Genomic DNA, 27,705 nt, shown 5'->3' with positions numbered 1-27,705 from the left:
AAGGAGCGAAGGCATTGAAGGGCCAAGCCCCGGATTCCAATGTTGGCGAGGCAGAGGTCTAAAAGATCATAACTGACAGTGTCGAGGGCTGCTGAAAGATTCAATAGTATCAGCAGCCCCAACCCGCCTCGATCCAGCTGTTGACGGAGATTGTGAGGGTGACCAGAGCCGTCAGCGTCCCATGGTCAGGGCAGAAGCTCGACTGGAATGGGTCCAATTCGATAAAGAATGTATCAAACCTTTCGTTGGTTTGTCACCTTCCCCCTTTAGAAACTCAGGCTAGATATTCTCGTTTTACTTATGCCTATCATTTTATAATGCATTCAGGGTTAAATGAGATGAAATGCCAGGAGATTCATGAATTGATCATGAAAGCAGGGATTAGCTTTTGACCAAACTCAAACACTCCCTCCTTCCTACTCCCAGCTATTTGTGCAACAATAAAAATAAATTATCCTGTCAGGTGCAGGCGTGTAGTGAAATATATAATTAAATGACAGCTCGTAACCACCCATAAACTAGCATACACCTATCTCAAAATTACAATTGTAAAATTTCCACTCATTTCCTAAAAGTAGGAATAGTCCCTTGTTCAGTTTCTTTTTTCTACAATTATCTGCCTACGTTACATTTTCAGTGTAAACAGAACCAACTTGCCATACCTAGAAATTCTTCTTGTAAAGCTGCAAAGCTTTCTCAGCTACATATTCAATGAATCCGGTATTCTGTGTGTCTAAATCTTGGGGAACTTTAATTGTGAAAGTAGGTGATGTCAAAATATTCACATCTACTGTTGTTTCGTTCAGACCAGAAGCTTCACCTGTCTTGGCAGAAGATACCTGAAAGGGAACAGCTTGATATGATATCTTCATACTTTTAAATGTGTGTGTGTGTGTGTGTGTGTGTGTATATTAAATAACTTCTCAGTTGTTAAGAATGGGAATAATAGATAACACCAAGACACTGGTTGTTTTCAAGTCATTCCGATGTTTTGTTGTTAAATTTGGTTACTTTGGCTACCTACAGCAGAAGGCTCCAATTAAAGGATGCCAAATCGAATTGGTCTACAATGCGAGCTCCAGAATTCCTTGTCAGCTATGAGCAGTGCTGGCAGTAAATATCTTTACAGGATTATAGACTGGAATGAGTGAAGAGATTTATGGGTTGAGAAACAGCCAGTCTTTCCAAGCAGAACTTAAAAAAAAGCACTCCATACAGTATGCTGATCTCAAATTTGCAAAAACATCAGGATATGCTGCGTGTACTATATGTTAGTCTTTAAGATTAGTCTTGTGGTTCTGTTGATGTTATTCAGTAGAGATATCAAACCAATCTGAGGATGTCATCCAACTCTATTTATCTCAGGAACATTGAGGCAGCCTATATAGCAACCAAACGAAAGGTGGGATTTATTTAAGAAATTTCAGGAATGTTCTAAGCATGTTTACTTTAGGATTGCCAGGTCCACCCTGGTGATCGGTGTGGGAGGGCTGGGGGGATCTTACCAGGCTTAAAATGAGGCCTAGACCTCGACATCACCTGTGTGATGATGTCACTTCTGGAGTGACATTATCACATCGATGACGATGAGGGAGATGCTCTGGTATTTGGGCAAAAAGTCTATGGCAGAAGCTAATTTTACCATAGAGTTTTGCCCAAATACCAGAGCATCTCTCCTGTTGGCACGTGTGTGATGATGTCACTTCTGGAAGTGACATCATCATGTCAGCAATGTCGAGTCCTCGGCCTTCTGCTGGCCAGCTGGCCAGCGTCAGAGGGAGGGGGCCCAAAGCGGGGGATCCCCCGCCCTGGCAGGGGTCTGGAAACCCTAGTTTACTTGGAAGTATGTCATAGAATTCAAGGATCTTGAATGCAGCCAAAGGGAGGAATTTCAAGCAGGTCTACTCAGAAGTAAACCCCATTTTTATTCAAACAGTGTTCTTAAGATTGCAGCCTTAGCCTAACAGTTTCTGAGGCAGACACTGGAAAATATTGAAAGCCCAATATGACATACAGCATATATAGTGACAAAATCAATAACATTCTTTGACTTGTGCTCTGACTTTGTCATATTGACCTAAAGAGGATATACGAGTTATATGTCAGCCGCCAGCAAGATTCTCGAAAAGTAACCTAAAGGCATTAAAACCTGTTAGTGCCATTTTATTCCTCTCAGATGGTGGTACAGGTCACTTACTCATCACACTAAAAGGATTTAGAGTAGGTTAATGTCTAAATTGTGGAGTGTCAGATTACCAAGGGATTAGCAAGTATACTTAAAATCCACCTCAATAAGAGCTCAGTATTTTAAAGATCAAAAATAACAGACACTCATTCCCCAGGTAGTACTGAGTTAGTAAATGTCAGTGAACTACGGAGAACAGAAAGATCATTGTGCTGTGGTCACTTCCATTTTTAATGTATGGCATTTACCTTTACTATATTGAAAATGTTTTCTGGTCCAATGGTCCTGTTGGATAGTTCAGATACCCATCCGAACCTTTCTTTCATTTTATTCAACAAGTAGGACGTATCTTCCGTGTGACGCTGGACCACCTGGAGAATCTGTCGATACTGCTCAGCAGAGATGTTAACCAGCTTAAAGGCATCATCAAACTTTATATGTAGCTCAGGGACACTGGGGCAAACTGTACAGGGATGAAATATTGTTTAGGGGGTTTCAGAAATATTCTAACATACTTCAAAATGATTTATTATAGTTGTTTTTAGTTGTTTGGGAAATCACACATACGAATCTGTGTAGGAAATAAATGAATTCAGTATTTATTGCTGCTAATTGGAATAGTTATTCACCTGCTTTCCGTGTAATGCTTCAGTTCTGAACACATTTTGCTGGAAGTCTTATGGTTGCATAATACAAAAATGATCCTGAAAGCCATTTTACTGAATTTTGCCTTCAGTAATGGTAGCATTAGGAGCCCCGTGGCGCAGAGTGTTAAGCTGCAGTACTGCAGTCAAAAGCTCTGCTCACGACCTGAGTTCGATCCCAACGGAAGTTGGTTTCAGGTAGCCGGCTCAAGGTTGACTCAGCCTTCCATCCTTCCGAGGTCGGTGAAATGAGTACCCAGCTTGCTGGGGGTAAAGGGAAGATGACTGGGGAAGGCACTGGCAAACCACCCCGCAAACAAAGTCTGCCTTGGAAACGTCAGGATGTGACGTCACCCCATGGGTCAGGAATGACCCGGTGCTTGCACAGGGGACCTTTACCTTTACCTTTTTAATGGTAGCATTGGTAGTCCAGCCTATGCAGCTGGATCCTGTTATAGCTTTATCAATATACACTACAAGTGGGGACCCTCAACAAACTTATAGGGAGAGTGCATCCCTTCCCCCCTTGCTTCCTTTCCTCTCCTTCCTTCTCCTCACCCCTCCCCTTCTGTCAATCTTCCCCACCTCTCTTTCTCCCCTCCCCTTCTCAGTCAACCTATCTCCTTTTGCCGCATCCTTTCTCCTTCAATTTTCCCATCCCCCTCTGCCAACCTGCCCCTCTATTTCTCCCGCATCCCCTTCTCTGACAATCATCCTATTCCCCCACCTTTGCTTATTCCTTTGTCCCACCACCCCTTCTCTGTCTCTCTCTTCTCCCTTCCCCTGTTCCTTCTCTTACTTTATGTCTCTCTCTTACTTAAGTCTTCCTCTCTGTTTCTTTCTCCATCATGCCTAATGCCATTCCTCTCTTTTTTGTCTTTCTCTCTCCCCAATCACTATTACTTCCATCCACATGTTGTCCTATCTTTGACAGCAAAGATAGGACATTTTGGAGGACTTTCATTCATAGGGTCGCCATGAGTCGGAAGCGACTTGACGGCACTTAACACACACACACATGTTGTCCTAATGTACTTTGACTGCAATCTGGCAAAAAAGATCTTACAAACTAGGTTTGGAAAAGAACCCAGAAAAGTGAGGGGAAATAGGACAAATAGAGGATGACATTGTGTGGATGCTCCTGAAAACAACGCTACAGTAAGGGAACTACAGCAGAGTAAAACATTCATGTGGAAGCTGCCAAGGTCTTCCAAAGGCTAACACACTGACCACTGAAGGGGCTAGTTCTCCTATTTTATTGTTTGAATCCCAGAAAAGCAATCCATTCTTTGCCTCTGGCTTTCCTGCCAGCTTGCCTCATACTGCCTCAGGACCCATTTTGGGGTATAAATATTGGTCCTTTGGCCATTCATAGAGTGTGTGTGTGTTCTGGATCCGTGCGCATATCCCCACTTGTGTATGGGCTCTTTCCTTTGCTCCTGAAAACGCTGCTCATTTTCCTCTTCAGCGCTGCTTTCCCTGGACGTCCCTTCAAGATTGATAACTATCACCCATCCTTGAAACCCTATCCAACTGCCTCCTTTTTTTTTTAGTCAGCTCTTGTAGGCTTTGTGTGCATACATTCATTGCTTAAAATATAGTTCTTGTTTTACTGTTTTTATTTTTTAATAAAGCCAGTTTTAATTATACAACTGCCTACTCATTTGAGAGTGTTTACCCAGGACTATCCTGGTATACACAGGTTATCGTTCCCAGTTACCCCATCTTGCTCTCTGTCTCCAGCTAATTCCCCCAACTAAAGGGGAGACTGCCTACTTAGGGTTACAACAACTAACATCTAAAACAATAAAAAGAAGAAAATGACTCAATTAAAACAAGTCAATGCCAAAACAAACAAACCAAGACAAATAAAATAAACAAAAACAAGTCAACAAAGATTTGTCAATAAAAACAAGCCAGGGCACAAAAGTACATGAAACTGAGCAGTCTAAAATGGTATTGATAAAAGTCTTCAGTCTAGAAACAGACTACAAAACAGCTAAAAGAGATAGAACACCTTAGTTAAATCCTGGGTTCATAGAAATGCTTTGGCCTAGTACCCAATGGAAAGTCCGTTAGGTGCCAGGCAAGACCCAAGGGAGAGGGCATTCCAAAGGCAAGGAACCACCAGCAAAGAGGCACAGAGGGTAGGGCTTGAGAAAAGGCAGGCTGGACAATACAACAGGGGGTGGACCTTCAGGTACAAATTAAAACCAGGCACAGTAGTATTTAAATGTTTACTAAACGATTTAACTGAGTTTTGTTACTTATCAAGTCTACAAACATCCACAATTCAATCTAAGTCACAATAGTTTGTGCTTGATCGTATAGTATTATGCAGTATTACAGTCCAGCCATATACTAGAGGTTATTGGGTAATGGTTTACCTTGCAGAAGAGTGTCCTGACATTTGTGGCATCTCTCGTGAAACTGAGGACAACCAGATGAATTCTGGCGCAGTTTATTACACAGAGCTCTGGTGTGATCTGGTACAATCTTAGAGAACATCCCACTTTTGTCAGAATCTAGAATGAACATATGCAATTATGCATGGTATGCATACAGTATCATTAACACCCATTGTCATTTTAATGCTACATTAAATAGCATCAATGCAGTTGATCATTTTGGCAGTTTAAAAATTAGTGTAAACATGGAACAACCCCATTAAAGAATGACATATTTCTGAGGGCCAAGCTAGACATGATGGCTAGTTCCAAGGGTTTGTATATATAATTGCCCCAATCATATAGAAAGAGTAGCAAGGGGGAACAATTTTTTTTAAAGATGCATGGACGAGTGGAGTTGAATCTTCCCCTATTACCTGTTTTGTATTACTGTTACCTCAGTCAAGAAACTTTTCTCTGAGGACTCATTTGAAGTTCTGGCGCTCCAAATTGGAATAGTCCCTAGAAACAGGGTCTCTGAGGTAAGGTGTAGTGGGGGGGGGGAGAATCTGGGGGGTATGCACATTTCTGGTTTTGTTTCATGACTGAATTATGCATTATTCGTTTTCTGCATTCCATTGGTTTATGTGGGAAACATTTTCATCTGTAACAGTTTTGTTTTCTATCCAATTTGAATTAAATTCCCAGCAACAGGACTCCTCCCAGCCAACTGGCAAGTGGATAGGCGAAAGGATCCAAGTAATTAACAAGGCATTCCTAAGGAGAGTTACACTTTCTAGACCCATTGGCCTCAGTGAGATTCAGTAGGACTGCCCTGTAAATTTCTCACTTGCCAAGTGGCACGTCCAGGAGACAGTATTGTAGAATAGGTTGATGGAGGCATTTGGCACCCGAGGTGAGGCAGGGACAGATATGCAATAGTTATGCTAACCCATAGAAGTTATAAGAAAAACAAAGTTGTAGGGAAGACAGACATTGGCACCTCAAGAAGGGTAGGTAACAGATCAGAGTTGAGGACTGAAAGGCAAAAGAATAGAGCAGGTACAGAGAAAATTTGGGCACCCCAAGAAAGTGAGGTGGCATAGGAGCACAGAAGTTTGCATTCTTCAAACAATGACTGTGGGTAGATTAAGAAAAGCAAGCCATAGAATAATAGTACGTAGCAAACTGCTTTAAATCTGTGTGCACAAACAGACTGAGTATGAGTGTGAATTCACTACAAATATTCACAGTAACATGCTAGACAGTAAAACTTACAGGGAGAGGACAGAATTAACAGACACTTGAAAGGACTGCAAGGTAAAGGAGAAAATCCCACAGACCAGCTGGCAACCACAGTAAATGAACAACACTCTTTCATACAGACATTTTCCACACAGGGGCAGGATTGTGTCATTTGCCTGTTGCTGCTTCGAGTAATACAGAGCAACAATGACAGGGCTTCCATTCAGCAGATTTTCTTGGTTGTCTTTAAAAAACGAGCAACTTAATACCATTATATTGATATATCATTATACTAAAATATGCATCTGGTGCTTTGAGCTTCCAGTTTTCTTGTTTCTTTTTAAAAGTCTCTACCCAATTTCATTGTGCAGAGATGTTTTTTTCCATATATTGCTGATGAAAAGAAAAACCCTCTGCAATAGGGAAAGGAAATGGATACTGTTGGAGAAGTAGCTGCTGTGCGGAAAGGGGCTAGGAAAATCTGAACTTTTCCACCCACATAACAGCTACTCAGGTAGGGTTGCCAGGTCCCCCTTTGCCATCGGCAGGAGGTTTTGGGGGCAGAGCCTAAGGAGGATGTGGTTTGGGGAGAGGACGGACTTCAATGCCATAGAGTCCAGTTGCCAAAGTGGCTTTTTCAAAAGAGTTTGCAGTTAAGCAGGTTTGACAAAGATTGGAGAAAAGTCTGAGAAACCTTACATGGTGCACAGTTGCAACATGACACTATGGAGAAGTGGGGGGAAACCCATTTCCCAGCAGCAGCAAACAGACACATATACTGTGCATCTACTGAGGTTTAAAGGCTGAACACCACCAAGTCAAAGTTCGGTGTTATTTATTCTAGAACTTGCCTTCAGTTTGTTCTGCCGTCTCACTTGCATTCTCAGTGTATCCTTCAAATGCCTCGATAAACATTTCACTGACCCCTTCCATGACAGTTTTGCTGAAATCAAATACAAGCTGGAGGACATCTTGGGGGCCCCATTCTTTTGGGGAGCTCGTATTTCTCACAGACTCCTCAGTGAAAGATGGCAAAAAATAGGGGTCTGTTACGTCTGGATCAGACATAAAATACATTTGAAAGGTCTGGTCAAATTCTTTTTGCAACTGTTTGAAAAAAAGAAAGCTTTTTTCAAACATTGTACCCACATCAGACAACAGTTGGTTAAACAAATTTTCCATTTGTACTAGTTGGACATCTTCTTTTTCTGGCTTCTGGTCAAACTGGAACTCTTTCCCCTCAGTCTCATACATGGAAACTGATACTGGGGTCATCTTTCTGAAAAAGTCTCGAATCTGTAGGCAAGAAGCAAAAAAAAACATTAACGGCAAGTTCTTTAATCATTGTGCTAATTCAGATGTGTGTTGTAAGGTTCAAAAGTACACATCTGACTTTGTGTTACCAAATCTTGCCCTATTTTCTAAATACTGAAAGGTCATGCTCTATTTAGGCGACATTTCCACGCTCTGTGTAGGCAACATTGTTCATCTTTGCCAAAATGAAAAACATAAACTTTGCTATAGTCTTACAAATTAGCCAAGGAACAAAAAATCAAGTCTGTCGCTCTGATGATGAGTCTCATAACTGACAGTTCTGTGGGAATTAAATGTACTTGATAGAGAGTATCAGATCCAGATTTAGGGATATGCCAGCTAAGCTACATCTTATGGCCTCACAATGTGAGGAGCTTATAACTAAAAAGTTAAATCACCATTAGCCTAATCCCAAAATGGCTGTCCATCTAGGCTTAGATTGGCCCTAAGCCGGGTCATGCCATTGGTGACCCGCGGACTACAAATGTACGCCTCAAGCCTCGACGTGTCCCCTTCGCTCTCAAGCCCCAGATCGACGCGGAGATTGACCTTCTCGTCGCGCAGGTCCCCAACGCTCCATGGGAGACCCCGATAGTAACGCCGCTCAAGCCCAACGGGTACATCCGCATCTGCGCGGACTACAAATGTACTATTAATACGGCGCTGCAGCTGCACGCCTACCCCGTGCCCATTGTCAGCCACCTCCACAATGGTCCTGGAGGCCCTGCATGCCTGCCACACGGGTATTGTGCGCATGAAGGCCCTGGCTAGGATATACGTTTGGTGGCCGGGCATAGACGCTGCTGTAGAGGAGTGGGTGAGCCGCTGCCAGCTGGGCCAAGAGTTGCGGCCCGAGATGCCGCGAGCCCCTACCCACCACTGGGAGTCCACCCACAAACCCTGGTCCCGCCTCCACATAGACGTTGCGGGTCCGTTCCAGGGCAAAACTTTCCTGATCGTCGTGGACTCCTACTCCAAGTGGCTGGAGGTCGCCAATGTCGGCTCCATGACATTGCGAGTGGTGGTTCGGGAGCTGCGAAAGATTTTTGCCACCCACGGCTTGCCAGACACGGTGGTCTCCAACAACGGGGCCCAATTTACGTCCGCTGAATTCCAAGAGTTCTTGACCAAAAACGGAATCCGCCACACAACCTCGGCCCCGTTCCACCCCGCCAAAAACGGACAGGCAGAGCGAATGGTCCGAACGACCAAGGAAGCGATGAGGCACATCGAGCGCAACGACTGGGACGGGGCTGGCAGAATTCCTCCTGTACCAGCACACCACGCCCAACTCTGCAACCGGCAAAAGCCCCGCAGAGCTCCTCATGGGGCGCCGGCCGAAAACGCCCCTCGACCGGCTACACCCTGAACTTAGGGGGGAGGGTGTAATGTATGTGAGTAACCAAGATCATAACAAGCAAAGCCTAGGAGCTTGAGTCCTGGGCAAAGGCTCCTAAGCCCTGCTCGCATGATTGGCCAAGCCAACGCATCCCATTGGTCCTAAGCCGGGTCATGCCATTGGTGACCCGGGGGTTGTTTTCCCCCTATCACGAATCAGGGGGGAGCGGCCACCAGGGGCCAAGGGAGCATTTAAGCAGGGCCTGGTTGTACAATTCCCAGTTCTGTTCTGTTCTACAATAAAGAGTTGTTGTTGGAACTCCGTCTCGACCTCGTGTGTCCTCCCCACGCGGACTTAACAATGCTCTCGCACACATTGGTTAATGCACTTTCGCAATCCTTTGCAACTGTTTCATACTGGAAAATCAACTTCCAAACAATTGCTGAAGTGCACTGAAAGTGCATTATCCAATGTATCTGAAAGCAGCATTTTTATCTTATTGGGCCTTAACCAAGCATAGTTTTGGGGATTGAGCTGTTCCAGCATTTTTAGTTACTCTAGTCCACAGCCCTCTTCAGACATTCAGAGGGGAGGAATGGGATCATACCTGCTGGGCACCCCTCACTTCCATATCTACACATTCAGCTGAAAGAGTGTATAAAGCTCTGCTTACACACAACTATAATATACACAAGCTCTATCCCTTTAATCTGAAACCCTGCCAGAGGCAAAGCTCACAATCACATATGCAACATTATATTTCATTTGGGGCTTCCCTCCCCTAAACTTGGCTGCATGCAAGCAAGGGGAGAGGTTTCTGGAACTGAATTCCCATTGGTTTCAACACTTCGTAGTTGTTATTGCTCATAACTGCTTAAATTACTGTTTAATTCCTTTTTGGTTCCTCTTTAAAAGTGTTAAAGCTTGGTTTGGTTCCTGTTTAAGTGTTGCCTGTTTGGTTTCTTTCTGTGTGTGTGGGGGGGGGGAGAGCCATTTTACTTGGCCGCTGGTTGGTTTGTGTATCCTTATTGCATGCCCAGTTGTTGTTGTTGGGTTTGGCACTGTGCATCAGATTGGCTAGGTTAGCACCACATCTGGGCTGGCAGCAGTGCCCCCAGACCTCCAGCTACCTGGCATCATGTAGCTGGACGTGGGTTTTGTGGGGCAAGTGCCACCAGAGCGTGCCTAGGTGCTGCTGTGTCCAGCCTCCGCTATGCGCATAGAGTTGGTTTGGTAAGGGATGGCAAAAGGGCCCCCACTTTGAATTTTGTTCTAGTGTCTTGTGTTTCGGGGGTTTTGTAAAGAGTCTCAGCTGGCATAGACTTCTCCGTGTGGTTTGTTGTGCTTCTAGGTTGTTGTGCTTCTAGGTAGCTAGGTTGTTGGGCTTCTAGGTAGCTAGGTTGTGATGCTAGGTTGTTGTGTAGGGCTTGGCTGGCTTGCTTGCATTAGATGTTAGGAAAGGAGAAAATAGGCTGGGAAAATTTCCCACCCATGTTAGCCTATGGTTTTTTGTTTGTTTGTTTGCAAAGCTCCTGGGGGGGATTTTTGTGAGTAGAGGTCCCAAATTTTCAGGGTAGCTGGGGGACTCTCCTTGCAAGAACCCCCAAGTTTGGTGAAGATTGGGTCAGGGGTTCGGAAGTTATGGGGTCTGTAAGAGATCACCCCCAATGCAAACACTTTGCATTGGTTTTCAATAGAGGAAGGGGGGTGACCTCTTCCAGACCCCATAACGTTGGAACCCCTCACCCAATCTTCACCAAACTTGGGGGTTCTTGCAAGGAGAGTGTCTTCCAGCTACCTGAAAATTTGAGGGCTCTACCTGCAAAAATGCCCCCCCAGGAGCCGCAAAAAGCTGCAAAAAGCCCCCATAAGGTTTAAAAGGCTACATTTTTTGGGAAACCCGAATTTAAAGCCAAATTCCTATGTTTACCAGTATAGAAAATTCAGCATTTGGGTTCTCCCCCCCACACACACAAAAATGGCCAAGAAACCCGAACCCAAATTTTCCCTATTTTTTTTTAATAGCCGTACTGCCAACATGCCAGAATACACGGCAGCCAGTCCCCTGCCTGGTAGGGCCAGACCCTGGACTACCAGTTCCCCAAGTTCTCCCCCCACCCAGTGAGAGCAACAGAAGCTGTGGGCCTGTGAGGAGGCAACTCAGAGACCAAGAAGCATCAGACTGTGTTCCAGCAACTGACCCAGACGACTGCCTAAGTGCACATAGTGCTTCGCATGATTGGGGAGCCCTAGACAGATGAAGCCCAGGAACAGCTGGGGCCTCTTGCCCTCTAGGATACTTAAGCCCTGGGCTAAGTAGAGAGCCTCACTGGTTTAACCAGTCCATATGGCTAGCTTGCTCCTATGCTGCCTATCAGACTGGATCCAGCTATTGAACCTTATTTTCAGAACCAGAACACCCAGAAGTGACTCCAACTCTGGGAAACATCTAAATCTCTATGATAAAGACCATGACAAATCCTAAAATACCAGACAACTATCGCCCTATTAGTCTCTTATCCGTAACTGGCAAACTATATGCGAAACATCCAGAACAGCGCTTGTGCAGCTGGGTAAAGGACAACAATATTATTGGACCTGAACAGATTGGATTCTCTAAAAATAAATCAACCTTGGACCATTGTTTAACTTTACTAACCCTGGCTGAGAAGTATATGAAAATTGGCACGAAGAAACTTTACGTTGCCTTTATTGATTTAAAAAGTGCATTTGATTCAGTTATAAGAGACAAACTTTGGGCTAAGTTGAGCAATCTAGGAATAGATCAGTGCCTTTTAATCCTTTTGAGGAAACTTCACATTGGTACTTCGTGCCGGGTCAAATTTTCTTCAAATGGTTTTCTTACTGACAAAATCCCATCCAACAAGGGTGTAAAACAAGGGTGTGTTCTTGCCCCCCTTCTTTTTAATTTATTTATTTGTGATCCGCCTGGAGCGTTGGAGTCTGTGGACGGCCACCCTCCCAAATTAGGTGGCAGAGCAGTGCCTTGCCTTCTATACGCAGATGATACGGCAATTCTATCTTTTACCAAAGTTGGCCTTCAGCGTTATTTGATGGCCTTTGAGAAATACTGCAACCTTAATGAGCTCAAAATTAATTATTCCAAGTCCAATGTTATGGTTTTTAATAGAAAGTGGGTCTCCTATTGATGGCATATTGATAAGAATAAGATCCAACAAGTTAAGTGTTATAAATATTTGGGCGTTACATTTAATTTTAACCTTCAATGGGCAACTCATAGGAGAAGGTCTATTAATTTGGGGAAATTGTCTTCCAATCAATTAAAAGCCTTCTTTTTTTCCAAAGGAAATCAATTTGTTCCTGCCGCTGTTAAAGTTTTTAACTCTAAAATTTTACCTCAGGTTCTTTATGGGGTTCCTATATGGTTTAACGCTTTTAATCATGAAGTGGAGGAGATTCAAGCATCCTTTTTTAGACAAATTATGGGCTTCCCAAACTGTGTTTCTTATTATGCATTGTGTTCTGAATTAGGATTAAATTTAATTGAAACTAAGGCATGGATGTTAATTATTCGTTATTGGCTTAAACTGTATTTTAATACTGATATTGGTTCGCTTCTGTTTTTTTTATTAAAGGAAAATTATAATGCCTCTTGGGATCATAAAATTCGATCTAAAATAAGATCCATTGGCATTTCCCTGGAGGAGTGAACTTTCTCCTCGGAAGTTTATATTTTTAAGACGATTAAACAGAGGCTTTTAGATATTGAACTTCAAAAATACAGCTGTCTCAACCCCCTGTCTGTTCATCAGCTATACTAAAACTTAAGAATGTTGTGGGATGTATCCCCCATTATCTATACAATCTTGATAGTCCTAGCCATCACAGAGTTTTTTCTCTTGCGCGAGTAAATGCCTTCCCATCAAAGTTGTTATATGGAAGGTTTCAAAATATTCCTAAACATGAACGGAAATGTGAATGTGGCTCCAACTCTTTGGACTCAATCGAGCACATATTGCTAGATTGCTCATTATACACATCCACTAGGAAGAAATGGTTAAATTCTTGGATACATTCTAAATATTATCTTCCTAATAAAATAAAATGTCAAATTTTATTGAACGATACAACAGTAGAGATCACTGTGGCGGTGGCCAATTTCTTAGTCAATGTGTTAACAATGAAAAATTTGGGAAACTCTGTGTTATGATTTTATGTTTGTTTTAGCTTTTTTAGCTGATAGTTGTATCTATACTGTTTTTTCCTCTTTGTAATATTGGATATGCCATTAAAGGTTTATTGATTGATTGATTGATTGAAATCTTTATGATAAAGACACTCCTAGAGTGTCACCATGAAGTGACACAATTCTCCTAACTTTCTCCAGCCACTTTGGCGGGCAAGCGAGGCCAGAGGTGGCTGGGTGGCTGGCCAGCCAGGTTGTGCCCTGCACTGCCAGCTGGGCAGCTATCCAGCCAGGGTGGTGGCACTGGGGCCAGAGGTGCTCCTGGTGCCCCCCTGTCCTCTGGCGCTTTAGTTAATAGCCTAGGGTTGCTTAGAGAGTGGAGCACATCTGTAACCAACAATGAATAAAAATCTGAATTACAACATTAGAAAAAATGCACCAGACAGTAAACACATTAAAAACTGGTTCTTGTAGGTTATCCGGGCTGTGTGACCATGGTCTTGGTATTTTCTTTCACACAGCCCGGATAACCTACAAGAACCAATAAACTCTGACCGTGAAAGCCTTCGACAATACATTAAAAACTGTGTTAGTACTATATTTTCTGACACTTTGGTTAACCAGTAAGTAAATGAAATAAGTAAATGAAATACCAGTAAGTAAATGAAATACATTTAATTTTTGTCTTACCTTACTTGTAAATGAGGACAGGCCACGTCGACAAGTTGTATAATATCTCATACAGTTACTTTCTAGACAAGATTTACATTCATCCCATAAACTCTGCAGAGACTCCTGACACATTTCTTCTTCTTCTTCCAGTCGCTCTTTCACTTCACTCATAAGTCTCAGAGCTTCCTAATTAAGGAATTAGTTAAAACATCTGAGTCATGATGACTTACATCAGAGTAATTTATTTCAGAATATACCTTTGCATTTTAAACATCCACATCAGTTCAGTCATAAGTTTTCTCTCCATAGCAATCATGTCCCATCATTCGTCTACGATACTGGTCCGTCTTAGAGCACGGATGCCCGAAATGTTTATACGAGTAACCTTATTTTCTGCATTTATTTATTCAAGGAGATAATTATTTCTGCTTAGAGCTCCATATTTTACTATCATTTGGATCTTGTGACAAACAGTGATGGAGCAAAAGAAAATAAGCATTGCAAAGAGGAACATTTTAGGGGGGGGTTTCACCTCCCCCCTTCCTATTCTCATGGAATCAGCCACTCCAGGAAGCGGCACTGCCTCATCAATACAACTCTTTGCTGTCAAGGTTTCCTTGCAGCAAGAGATAGTGCAGCTGTTGGTCCAGATATTGTTCTGCATGTCTCAGGGTTCCCCAGGTACACAAGAACTACCTCTTAGCCTCTTCATAACCCCATGTGGAGATTCTCCTGGTCCACATGCAGATCACCCACTGACAGTGATACCTCTAATAACAGTCCTAACAACACTCCTATTCCGAGGCATGCAGGTATGGGGGTGCCAATCTTCCACTGCATCCTAAGAAGAGTTACACCCTTCCAAGTCCGTTGTTTAGGACCACACTGCAAGACATGTCCATTGCCTCCTCTCCCATAGCCTGCCAGTTTGGCAGTCCAAACAGTCACTTGGGTTGCTTGAATGGTGAACAGGCCCTGGTATAAATTTGTGTGTGTGTTAAGTGCCGTCAAGTCGCTTCCGACTCATGGCGACCCTATGAATGAAAGTCCTCCAAAATGTCCTATCTTTGACAGCCTTGCTCAGATCTTGCAAATTGAAGGCTGTGGTTCTTGTAGGTTATCCGGGCTGTGTAACCGTGGTCTTGGAATTTTCTTTCCTGACGTTTCGCCAGCAACTGTGGCAGGCATCTTCAGAGACACTGTCCTTCAGTGTTACTACTCTGAAGATGCCTGCCACAGTTGCTGGCGAAACGTCAGGAAAGAAAATTCCAAGACCACGGTTACACAGCCCGGATAACCTACAAGAACCAATGAACTCTGACCGTGAAAGCCTTCGACAATATTTTGAAGGCTGTGGCTTCCTTTATTGAGTCAATCCATCTCTTGTTGGGTCTTCCTCTTTTCCTGCTGCCCTCAACTTTTCCTATCATGACAGTCTTTTCCAGTGACTCTTGTCGTCTCATGACGTGACCAAAATACGACAGCCTCAGTTTAGTCATTTTAGCTTCTAGGGTCAGTTCAGGCTTGATTTGATCTATAACCCACTGATTTGTTTTTTTGGCAGTCCACGGAATCCGTAACACTCTCCTCCAACACCACATTTCAAAGGAATCTATTTTCTTCCTATCAGCTTTCTTCATTGTCCAGCTTTCACACCCATACATAGTAATAGGGAATATGATGGCATGAATTAATCTAGTCTTGGTGGCCAGAGTCACATCCTTACACTTCAAAATCTTTTCTAGCTCCTTCATGGCTGCCCTTCCCAGTCTCAATCTCCTTCTAATTTCTTGGCTGCAGTCTCCCTTTTGGTTGATGGTGGAGCCAAGGAATAGAAAGTCTTGAACAATTTCAATTTCCTCATTGTCAACCTTAAAGTTGTGTAATTCTCCTGTAGTCATTACTTTTGTTTTCTTGATGTTCAGCTGCAGTCCTGCTTTGGCACTTTCTCTTTTAACTTTCAGCAGTAGTTGTTTCAAATCTTCACTATTTTCTGCCAATAATGTAGTGTCATCAGCATATCTCAAATTATTAATGTTCCTCCCTCCAATTTTCACTCCACCTTCATCTAAATCTAATCCTGCTTTCCTAATTATATGTTCTGCATATAGATTGAAGAGATAGGGAGATAAAATACATCCTTGTCTGACACCTTTGCCAATTGGAAACCATTCCGTTTCTCCATATTCTGTTCTAACTGTGGCCTCTTGTCCAGAGTACAGGTTACGCATCAAAACAATCAGATGTAGTGGCACACCCATTTCCTTTAAAACCAGCCATAGCTTTTCATGATCCACACAGTCAAAAGCTTTGCTGTAATCTATGAAACACAAGCTGATTTTCTTCTGAAATTCTCTCGTACGCTCCAGTAACCAGCGTATATTTGCAATATGATCTCTAGTGCCTCTTCCTTTTCTGAAACCAGCTTGAACATCAGGCATTTCTCGTTCCATATATGGTAACAGCCTTTGCTGTAAGATTTTGAGCATCACTTTACTTGCATGAGAAATTAATGCAATGGTCCGATAGTTGTTGCAATCTTTGATGTCTCCTTTCTTGGGAATTGGAATGTAAATGGATCGTTTCCAGTCTGTGGGCCGTTGTTTTGTTTTCCATATCTGTTGGCATATTCTTGTCAAGATTTTGATGGACTCCGTTTCTGTGGCTTGAAATAGCTCTATTGATATCTCATCTGCTCCTGGTGATTTGTTTCTCCCGATTGCTCTCAATGCAGCTTTCACTTCACTTTCTAAAACTGTAGGTTCTTCTTCAAAAGATTCTTCTTGGAAAGAATCTTTTATCCTTTCATCTCTTCTGTATAGTTCTTCAATGTATTGTTCCCACCTTTTCTTTATTTTGTCCTGTTCAGTTAATGAATTTCCATGCTGATCTTTCAGCATGCCTAACCGTGTTTTAAATTTCCCTTTGATTTCTTGGATCTTGTGGAACAGATCTCTTGTTCTTCCTTTTTTGTTGTTCTCTTCTATTTCTTTACACTGGTTATTATAATGGGTCTCTTTGTCTCTACGTGCTAGTCGCTGGAACGTTGCACTCAGACTTTTGATTCTATTTCTGTCACCTTCTACTTTTGCTTCTCGTCTATCTCTGGCAATTTTAAGAGTTTCCTCAGACATCCATCGAGGTTTTTCTTTTCTTTTGGCTACAGGAATAGTCTTTGCACATTCTTCCTTGATAATATCTCTAGTTTCCACCCATAGTATAAATTTATATATGGACATAATGGTGTTTTATAAACTTCCTGTTGCAAATTACTTGCTAACAACCAATATATTGGCTATAATCTATGAAGTCCTAACCAATTTGTGCTCATATATTTGTAAGACTACCCCTACCTCTGTGTTCCATCACAGCTTCTAAGATCAAGAGTTAGGGTTGCCAGGTCCAATTACCAAAGCGGCCATTTTCTCCAGGTGAACTGATTTTTATTGGCTGGAGATCAGCTGGAATAGCAGGAGATCTCCAGCTAGTACCTGGAGGCTGGCAACCCTATCAAGAATGACAATGCCCTCTTTAAGTTTACCATGTAGAAGCCAAGTTACAACTGCAAACCCCTCAGTAGCTGCTTCTTGACTTTCCCACTGAGACCTACCAAAGGCCAAGAACAAATCCAATACTACAAGCTTCAATTTCCTTCATATAACTTTAATTGCCACTGGTTCCTCCAAAGATTCCTGGGAACTATATTTTGGTAAATTGTGAGTATTGTCTGTTAGAGATACCAAGTGTCTTTCCCCCCTCCACAGGAACAAGTCCGAAGATTCAATTTAAAGAGGAAATTACTGTTAAATTAGATTTGTCTGAAGCGCTGAAAGGTATGTCTCTCAGCGGAGACTGCTTGTGACTGGAAAGGATCATTGGTTCTTCAGAATGCACTGAATAAAGTAGAAACAGAAGGATTCTGGATCAGGCCAGTACAAATTCAGCTCTATTGTTTCTAAGGCTAATGTTTTTTTTAAAAAAATAGCCCCAAACAATGTATTTTAGCTAGAAATAGGTCTCAGTGAGTTCATGGAATCGTTCCTACATTATGCAGCTAAGGATGGCTTTCCTTCATTGGTAAATCAAATATAATTTTTTAAATTTATATTTGATTAAAATCTCTCTCTTCCATTTTCTAAACCACCCAAACAATTCAGAAGCAACATAATTTGTGAAAACACATTTAGTGCATAGGGTTGCCAACAGAGCTGTAGAAAAATGTCATATTCCTTTAATAGAGATTTAACAAGCGGAAACCTGCAAGAACTTGTGGGAGGCTTCTCATTCTCCCTCCCCCAATAATTCTTGTTTCCCTTTCCTGAAAGCCCCCATAGCTTCTCCCCTTTTCCTAGGTTGCCAGCTTCAGGTTGGGAAATTCCTGGAGATGTGTGGGTGGAGCCTTGGGAGGCAAGGTTTGGGGAGAGAAGTGACCTCAGCAGGGTCTAATGCCATAGAGCCCGCCCTCCAAAGCAGCCATTTTCTCCAAGGAACTGATCTCTGTCAGCTGGAATTGAGTTGTAATTCCAGGTGATCTCCAGCCCCCACCTGGATGATACAATACTGAATGAACAACGGACCATATATCTAATGTACAAGTACATGAAAAAAAGTCCGTATAGAATATACATACATCCAGAATAATAATTCTATTGTAACTACTTATTATTCTTATTAAGAGTTATTATTCTGGATGTATGTATATTCTATACAGACCTTTTTTCATGTACTTGTACGCTAGATATATGGTCCGTTGTTCATTCAGTATTGTATGATTTATGATAATTGTAACTGCTTCTTTCATGTTGATATGTTAAAAGGATAATACATTCCTTAAAAAGTATCTTCAGAGTGATTGGTGGCTGTGTACTGATAATTAATTTTCCTGTATAGGAATTTTCCACAGTCTTACTTCAGTACACTTTATAATTATAGTAACCCACCTGGATGATGGCAACCCTAGTTCCCATGTAGGAAATGGCTGCTTTGAAGAGTGGAGTCTATGACATTAAACCCTTTTGAAGTCACTCCCCTCCTCAAACCCCACCCTTACCAGGTTCCACTCCCAAATCTCCAGGTATTTCCTAACCTCCAGTTGGTAACCCTATCTCCTTCCCACCCAACAGCCAACCCACCTTTACTGGCCCCTCTGTCTTAAGCTCCCCCCCCCCCCGGCAGCCTCTACCTAGGAAAACTATGGCCCAGTTCCCTGCCTCATTCTGTCCTTCTCAGCCATTCACCAACTAACCGTTTATCTGCCTCCCATCTTCAGCTATATTTATTGGGTTTTTTTCTTCATTTATACCCCATCTTTCTCCACAGTGGGGACCAAATCAGCTTAAATTATTCTCTCCTCCTCCTTTTAATCCGCACAACAGCCCTGTGAGGTAGGTTATGCTGACAGTATGTGACTGGTCCAAAATTACCTAGTGAGCCTTCGATGCAAGATGGGGATTTGAGCCTGGGTCTCCCAGACCCCACTCTGAGCTCTAACTGCTACACCACACTGGCTTTTTGTAGGTTGGCTGCTGTTGAAGAGTAGCAAGCAGTCAGGCTTAATTGAATCATTCAACTTGGGTTTTATCAAGTTACCCAGTGGTTGCTTCCAGGCCTAGGGTTGCCTGCCTCCAGGTGTGGCTGAGATCTCTCTCAGAATTACATCTGAACTCCAGATGACAGAGATCTGTCCCCCTCGGCAAAGTGACTGCTCTGGAGGGTGGACTCAGTGGCATTCTATTCGGCTGAAGCGTCTCCCCTACCCAAACCCAGCCCTCCTCAGACTCCACCACAACACCTCCAGCAATTTCCCAACTTGGCACTGGCAACCCTAGGCCTGGCCCTAATGAGTCCTCCTTTAAAGGCCAAAATAGGCCCCCAAAGGGCTCTTCCCTCTTCCCTTGCCTTTTACTCACCGGACTGAAGCCTTGGAATGCTGTGGTTCACTATCAGTATATAGATCAGGGGTGTTGAACTCATTTGTTACGAGGGCTGGATATGACCTAAATGACACTTGGTTGGGCCGGCCCATACCTTGCCAGTCCAGATTGGGACTGGCGGGGATGGCTGCCTCAGCTAACAGCTCTCAAGGGGCCGAATTCGGCCCCCGGGCTTTATGTTTGACACCCCTGATATAGATGATGTGTGGAAATGGGTAACAGAAACTTTTCATGACATGGAGGTAATTAGCATCACCTGATACATAACATTCAAACCTGTTGGCAACCTTACTAGTGCCACCCTGGAAACTGACATGTAATAAATTTCAGCCACATGTTATTTCAAAACTAGAGCGACTGTTTAGTACTTACGTCTTTTTCTTCACTGCTTTTCTTTAATGTTTTCATTATATCCATGTGTTTAGCTTCATTTCTTTCCATCATAATTTTCATCTGCTTAATGCCAATGAGAGCTTTCTTTATTTCTTCATCTACATATTTCTCTCCGGCTTCCGATAAAACTGAGGGAGGTAATGATTTTTTTTTTAAAGATAACTGCTTTTTAAGCTGAATATTGAATTATAATTAGTAGATTCTGGTTAGGAAGATGAAAAGAACAACATATCTTTGTTCTTCTCTGTAAAGGTTTTAGTCTTTATGTACAAACTTAGAATCTTCACTAGAGTCTGCACTATATTCAACTTTTCCACAGCCATACATATTAATGTATTTATTTTCTAATCAGGTGATAGCTTATAAAGTACATTTTACATGTGCCAGCAGAATGTCCATGAGAATTTAGCATTTTGGCATTTTCCCCAGGGAACAACACAGCAAAATGCCAGCAATTTATTAGCGGTTCGGTTAGGCCAAAGCAATACTCTTTGAAAAATATCTGTTTATTCCCTTTTAATTGAAATGTCATCAGCATAAAGAACAGCACAAATGCCTAATATGTTACACATAACACATTTACACAGCTCCCCCAGAAGTCATTTTCCATATATAGAATTATATTTTTGTTTTTCTCAGTGTGGTTTACTACTCATTCAGTTTTTAATTAGCAAATTCACACTCACATTTTTAAACTTCTCACATTTTGACCTGTAGAAGGAGTTGATGGTACAAAAATCAGGCTGGCAGTTTGATCATATCAGTTGGTACTCTGTTATACCGAACCATTTTGCCAGTAATTGAAGTTTCCCATGGCACTGTTGTACCACAGAATAGACACATGTAAGTTTCACAGCAGCCCAAAATAACCCCCTGAAATCCTGCTCCTTTCCCAGGAGCAGGATTTCAGAGAGGTTGGGACCTCAGGCTGCCATAGGAGGGAGAAACTGCAAAATTCACATTCTGCTTGTAGAAGTCCCTGTGCCTGCAGAAACACAGTGCCGGATATAACCCATTAGTTGTAGACTATCACATTTGACAATTGCTCACACATCATTTTCATTGCAGATCCTGCATAAATTTATTTTCAGCAGTTATATTCCTTTTAAACTAAGGATGTGCAACATAAATAGTCACAGACATCATCAATAAATCCAAGGTACCCAAACTGGACTGGCCTTTTGGATCATTTTGTTGCTTTGTTCTTTCCAAAGAAAATTGTTTAGCCACCCAATGCTCTTTATTTGATCTAGGGGGCCAGGGACTTCAAGAGGGGACGGAGTTATAGCAAAGGGGTCTTCAAATCCATATGACCACTCAGGATTGCCATTTTGATATTTTTGTCATTGTATTTTCTAAATCAATTGATAGTAATAATGCAACTACTATAATGAGGAAGGGTTTTTTACATTAAAAAGTTGGGAAGCACTGATCTAGAGATGGCATTAATCTTTTATAATCAGATACCATACATAAAAGACCAGACTTTTGTACCCCATATTCATTCTTCTGCAGCAATTGTGGCCCAGTTTCACACTCATATAAGCATTTATTGAGACAATGCACACACTGGGATAATAAAAAGCTTTTAAGGGATAACTAATCTGTATTAAGTGATCTTGAATTCATGTTCATCATCATCTTTATTAGATGGTCAATTGACCTTTCAGTGATGCAGCTATTAAAACAAATTATAGGCGTTCATAATCTTGATCCAAGAGGTGGAAATCCTCATGCTAAACTTTGAGGCTGCTTCCTCAAAGTTCTGGCAAGATGCTGGCCTTTGCAGAGGCTACTTAAGGATATGTATGAGTGCTTCAAGTGCACTTACCTTTCAGGTCTTCCATAATGTTTACATTTTCCTCCTTGGTCGGTGCACCTTGTGGTCCCCTCAGCCATAATAGGTATATCACAAAGAGCAGGAAAGACTTCATGTTTTCTGTATTAAGAATCATTACAGTACATGAGTTTCTGAGTTAGTTTTACCATTAGATACTAGTGCAGCTGCAAGGATCAATAAAGAAATATGATGCATTTAGTATATCTTAAGAATAATTTTTTATCCTAGCATCAATACATAGTCTTGTATTCCAGTGTTATTAGAGAAAGCAATAGGCCAGTTTTAAGATTTCTTGTGCTCCAAACATCACGTAATGTCATCCGTTAACACTCCAATTTGTTTTGTTTTTTAATCTTTGCAATGTTATTATAAATGTGGAAGGCAGATATTCCTGCAGGAGATTCACAAACTTCTCATGTCATATCAGAACGTATTTTCATAATTTATATTATATTTGAATGAAAGTTGTTTCTGTTCTCTTGTTGGCAAGTGACTGTAAAAGTTTAAAGTCACAGAAGGGGCTCTTAATTTTTATTTGCAATTGAATAGTTAATTTCATCAAGATACATGCTTTATTAACTCACCTTTAAACAAGTGATCCTTCCAGTTCTGTTTCCACTGCTTTCAAAATGATGCTGTAAGGATATGAAATGAGTATCAATAAAAGCACATTCAAACACAATCCTCCCTCTACTGAATTTAATAAGACTCTATTGTATATAAAGGATTCCACTGGGCACAATTCAGCATATTCAGTCCCAGTGACTTTAGCTGGAGAAATTTTAGTACATACTTGATTTTTCATTGAAATCAGTGGGAGTTTGCAATTCTTAACTTTGGCTGAAGCATGGCCATTTTCTTTATTTTCCTTTTCATATACATTCATTCTCCGTACAAGATTTTATTTTTTGAAACACATTATCACATAGTTTATGCAACAAATAATTTCAGTTAGAAGGTAATATCAGAAGATTACATACAAAAATAGAAATATAGGTCATTAATATATATTTATAAAGCCAGTAGTGGCAGATAGCCAGCAAATGTCATGAAAATGTACTATTTAATAGTAGAATTCTCCAGATGCCATATTTACCACTAATGCAGACGTTTCCTCTTGCAAACCTGTTTCCAGCTTCAGGAACGACCGAGCCTATGTGTTGTTCTAATTCCTAGGAGTGTCGTGGATTTTGCTATGTACATCTTATCTAATGACAAGGTACTTAATCCTATTAATGGGATGTTTTGTGATTAGACTCTAATTTCCTTCCCTCTTTTTCAGACTTGTCTGTGCTCATATCCAAAAATAAACACCAGAGGGAGCATAAGACAACTAGAAATATAGATTTGCTGTTTTCATGCACTGAATGTGCTTGTCAGTGGTTTGTTGGATTCTTGTCTTTTTAAGAAGAGTTGGTTTTTATGCCCTGCTTTTCTCTACCTTCAAGGAGTCTCAAAGCAGCTTACAATTGCCTTCCCTTCCCCTCCCCACAACTGAAACCTTGTGAGATAGGTGGGGCTGAGAGAGTTCTGAGAGAACTGTGACTACGCCAATGAATTCTTTTAGGCCCACTGAAATTTGTTGCAATTAATATATGAGCAGTGTATATTTAATAACATATTGCATAATTTAATGGTACCCTTGCATACAATACACATCTTGTCTTTGGAAATGGCATTGCATGATTTTGCACTGGAGTTTTCTCTTTAATTCTCATATCTACAGCTCTCACAAGTGATGAAGCCAACATCTTGGCTATGGAAGCTATGGTAGTGAAAACTCAAAGACATTTCTAGTTACACTAACAGTCCCCTTATACATGTGTAAGACTGCTAGATTCGAGCACAGAACACCTTTAACACCAACAAGATTTTGGGGGTATAAGTTTTGGCTCTCAAAAGCTTATACCACGAAAATCTTGTTGGTCTCTAAGGTGTTCCTGGGCTCGAATCTATCCACATGAATAACAATAATTAATATCCAATTAATAAATAAGTTGAAATCCAATTCTTTTAAAGCTATATTCACAATCTTATACAGGTAACTGGAATGAAATTCCAATTAAATGAATGAAACTTATTTCTGAGGAACCTCCTTGCTCCAGTGAAGCTGATTTAAATGTAGAGACAGGTTTTCACAAGAAGTGTCCAGATCACACGAAGCGATGTTATCGCTTTACTCTGCTCTGGTTAGACCTCATCTAGAGTACTGTGTTCAGTTTTGGGCACCACAATTTCAGAGAGAGACAAGCTGGAGCGTGTCCAGAAGAGGACAACAAAGATGGTGAGGGGTCTGGAGACCAAGTCCTATGAGGAAAGGTTGAAGGAGCTGGGTATGTTTAGCCTGAAAAGGAGAAGACTGAGAGGGGATATGATAACCATGTTCAAGTACTTGAGGGGCTGTCATATAGAGGATGGTGCTAAGTTGTTTTCTATTGCCCAAGAAGGTCGGACCAGAACCAATGGGTTGAAATTAAATCAAAAGAGTTTCCTTCTAGACATTAGGAAGAATTTTCTAACGGTTAGAGCGGTTCCTCAGTGGAACAGGCTTCCTCAGGAGGTGGTGAGCTCTCCTTCCATGGAGGCTTTAAAGAAGAGGTTAGATGGCCATCTGTCAGCAATGCTGATTCTGTGACCTTAGGCAGATAATGAGAGGGAGGGCATCTTGGCCATCTTCTGGTCACTAGGCATCGGGGGGGGGGGGTAGTTGTGAATTTCCTGCATTGTGCAGGGGGTTGAACTAGATGACCCTGGTGGTTCCTTCCAACTCTATGATTCTATGAAGAGTTGGTTTTTATACACTGTTTTTCTCTACCTTTAAGGAGTCTCAAATTGCCTTCCCCTTCCTCCAACAGACACCTTGTGAAGTAGGTGGGGCTGAGAGAGTTCTAAGAGAACTGTGACTGGCCCATAGTCACCCAGCAGGCGTGGACTAGTGGGAAATCAAACCCGGATCTCCAGATTAGAGTCCGCCGCTCCTAACCACTACACCATGCTGGCCCTCTAACCTACTGAGCACACAAATCGCTGCTGCATGGTGGGCGGGCGGGGGGACATACACCAGCCTGCCAGATAGCCTTTACTGTCTACCCTGAGAGACTTGCTGTGCCATCCTAAGCAGGGCTAAACACTAGTTAATTTATTACAATGGGCTCAGAAGGGTGTAACTCTACTTAGGATGACTCTTTCAATCAGCTATAGGGGGTGGCAATGGAAGCAGATGCTTACCTCCTACTCCTCACTTGACAGCCGAAAGGCAAAGAGCCCTGCTCACTCATTTCACAGGAACAGAAGGATGGTTTGTGAATTTGGTCGGTGTGTTTTAGATCACTGAGGCCCTGACAGATCTGCAGAGTACAGATATAGATATGCAGAAAGAGCTAGATATGCCCAAGCAGCCAGATGTCTCTTGAAGATTTCTGATTGTAATTATTTTATTACACAGCCACACATCATATGTTGCTTTGAAATGTAGTGGGATGGGTTTTACTCTTTTGGGTTTAATATTTCATTCATTTAAGTTTCTGCTAGCCTTTGAAACTAACATTAAGTTACTAAGGATATGAATGGATTAAAAAAAACTGTGCGAAAGATCAGAATAGGTGTTACTATTGACGTCTTGATCTTTATCATTTGGAGTAAATGCCATTGATTTAAGTGGGGATTACTTCCAAGTAAATTTATGTAACAGCTTTCCATATTCATAGGATTTTTCATGGGTGTTAATCTCAGAGGTAATCAAGAGCCAACCAGGACCAAACACTAATGAATGTTAGAAAATACTTGCATTAATGGGATAGGTTTTATTACTTGATGCTTTAATGACTACCATAAAAGCAGGAAAATTTCATTTCTTAAAAACACGTGCTGGATGCTAGCTCTTTTTCTCATCTTGGGATTAATTAGTAATACAGATATATTTTGAAAAGCCTATGAAGAAGAAGCCAGCTATGATTGATCTCTCTACTTTCTCAACATATTCAGCAGGAACTCTGTTTTTTACACTTCTTTTAAATAGAATTTGGCTCGTTCAGGAAGGATGTTCCATAAAATTCAAGGCTTAACTTATTTCAGTTTTTCCTACTTCATGTTTTATTGGTTCTACAAGATAAACTTAATTCCAGTTATAACTACATCGAGGATTTTATTGTTATTTAGAATTAATAATGATATTTAGAGCTTCTCCTGCTTTTAAAGTTATTATCTTATTACCATGTTTTTACAGTTACTACTAAAACGTAACTACTATAATGGTTACTTGCTGCTGGCATATAATTCTGAAATGCTTTGAAGTTCTCACATATAAACACTGGTTACAACAGGGAAACGTTAAAGTAGGCCCTTAAGTGGCTTTGGCTGAGGGAAGGGATTTTATGGAGAAGGGAATTAGATAACCAGGTAAGAGTTAGAAAGAGGAATTCACAAGCTCTATAATGCAAAAACATATTACTCACTGGAAGGTTAGTGGCTGAAATTACTTTTGTGTTGCACCCACAGTGAATGGACTCATATGCTTGAAGAAACTAGAGCCAGCCTTAAACATTCTATAGCTGTAGCAAAATATCATTCCTCCTCTTCTCCAAACTGTCATTTCCTCATCAGATTTTTGAATCCTTACATCCTACTCAATCCTTATTAGGTTTATTCACTCACCTGTCTTGCTGTTCCTGTTGCTTCATGGAAGCCCCGTGAAAGCGCGGGGGGGCCCCCAAATCTGCCAAATTTATTCGCCAAACCCCCGAATTCGGCAAATTCGGCTCCCCCGTTTCCCGCCTTTTTTGAGTTTGGTTTGTCCGATCCGAAAAACAGCCGAATCAGGGGAAATTCGGCTGTTTTTCAGTTCGGCCCGAACCGAATCAACAGCCCTATCATCCCCATCCAGTCAGGGTTTGATACCATATTTCTAAATGTTCTTACGCATTCAGAAAATGCCAGTCTCCATGCTTGAAGTTTTTGAATTCTGAGGTTGTCAGGAATGAGACGTCCTTTTTGGCAATGTTTAAAAAGAGCTACCCAACTGTTAATCCTGTCATAATACCCCCATTAATAACCTTGCCCACTGTCATGTTAAAATTCAGAACAGATTGCATTTTAGGGCTCTCTTGCATGTCTCCATGTGTTTCTTATAAAGGCCAATTAGAAGGATGTTGGAAAAAGGATGGCATGAATCCGAATCTCACTTTCACTGGCTAGGATTCATTCCCCCATGTAATTCACCATTTTGCTTTCAGTCACACTGCCCTCAAAAGCAATGAAGCAAGAGCTAGTGTGTATCATTTTACATATTACAGAAGAGTTATTATTATATCCATACTTTCTCTTAACATATGAGCTGCTTTATAATATGTCTCTCAGATGTCCTCATGACATTCCCATAAGTAAATCACTATTGTTGCCATTATAAAAATGTGGAACTGCATTCTTTTATTGCATGAACTAATTTGACAGGAATGTTTGGTGTGCAGCAGATCCTGCCTCACATTAGACTGAGTGGATAACCTTCAAGCCTTCTCCAGTTCTACAGTATCATGGGTCTTAAGGTCATAGGGTTTGATCAAGCCAGCTTTCACTCAGTCTCACTTTAT

The 27,705-nt window shown here is 41.6% G+C and overlaps 1 protein-coding gene across 1 annotated transcript; it reads right to left on the bottom strand.

Annotated features, from left to right (window-relative positions):
* Positions 1 to 624: 624 nt before the first annotated feature.
* On the bottom strand, positions 625 to 23,256 carry CLUL1 (clusterin like 1). Its single transcript, XM_056854708.1, has 8 exons — positions 23,217 to 23,256; positions 22,112 to 22,219; positions 20,260 to 20,408; positions 13,973 to 14,140; positions 7,313 to 7,757; positions 5,217 to 5,354; positions 2,434 to 2,648; positions 625 to 839 (listed from the first exon to the last, which is right to left on the bottom strand). Exons 2-8 carry the CDS (start codon positions 22,212 to 22,214, stop codon positions 663 to 665), a joined length of 1,395 nt encoding a protein of 464 aa, XP_056710686.1. The 5' UTR covers positions 22,215 to 22,219; positions 23,217 to 23,256; the 3' UTR covers positions 625 to 662.
* Positions 23,257 to 27,705: the final 4,449 nt, after the last annotated feature.

This window comes from Euleptes europaea, chromosome 8 (genome assembly GCF_029931775.1).
Source record: "Euleptes europaea isolate rEulEur1 chromosome 8, rEulEur1.hap1, whole genome shotgun sequence".
Taxonomy (NCBI): Eukaryota; Metazoa; Chordata; class Lepidosauria; order Squamata; family Sphaerodactylidae; genus Euleptes; species Euleptes europaea.
This window is presented reverse-complemented; position numbering and strand designations above follow the sequence as displayed.

What these genes read in the sequence shown, in the direction of transcription:
- CLUL1 (XM_056854708.1), bottom strand. Translation starts at nt 22,214, where the DNA reads ATGAAGTCTTTCCTGCTCTTTGTGATATACCTATTATGGCTGAGGGGA. An exon ending in CATTATGGAAGACCTGAAAG is followed by an intron (nt 20,409 to 22,111) that starts GTAAGTGCACTT and finishes TACCTCCCTCAG; the next exon opens with TTTTATCGGAAGCCGGAGAG. An exon ending in GACGGCAGAACAAACTGAAG is followed by an intron (nt 5,355 to 7,312) that starts GCAAGTTCTAGA and finishes TGTTCATTCTAG; the next exon opens with ATTCTGACAAAAGTGGGATG.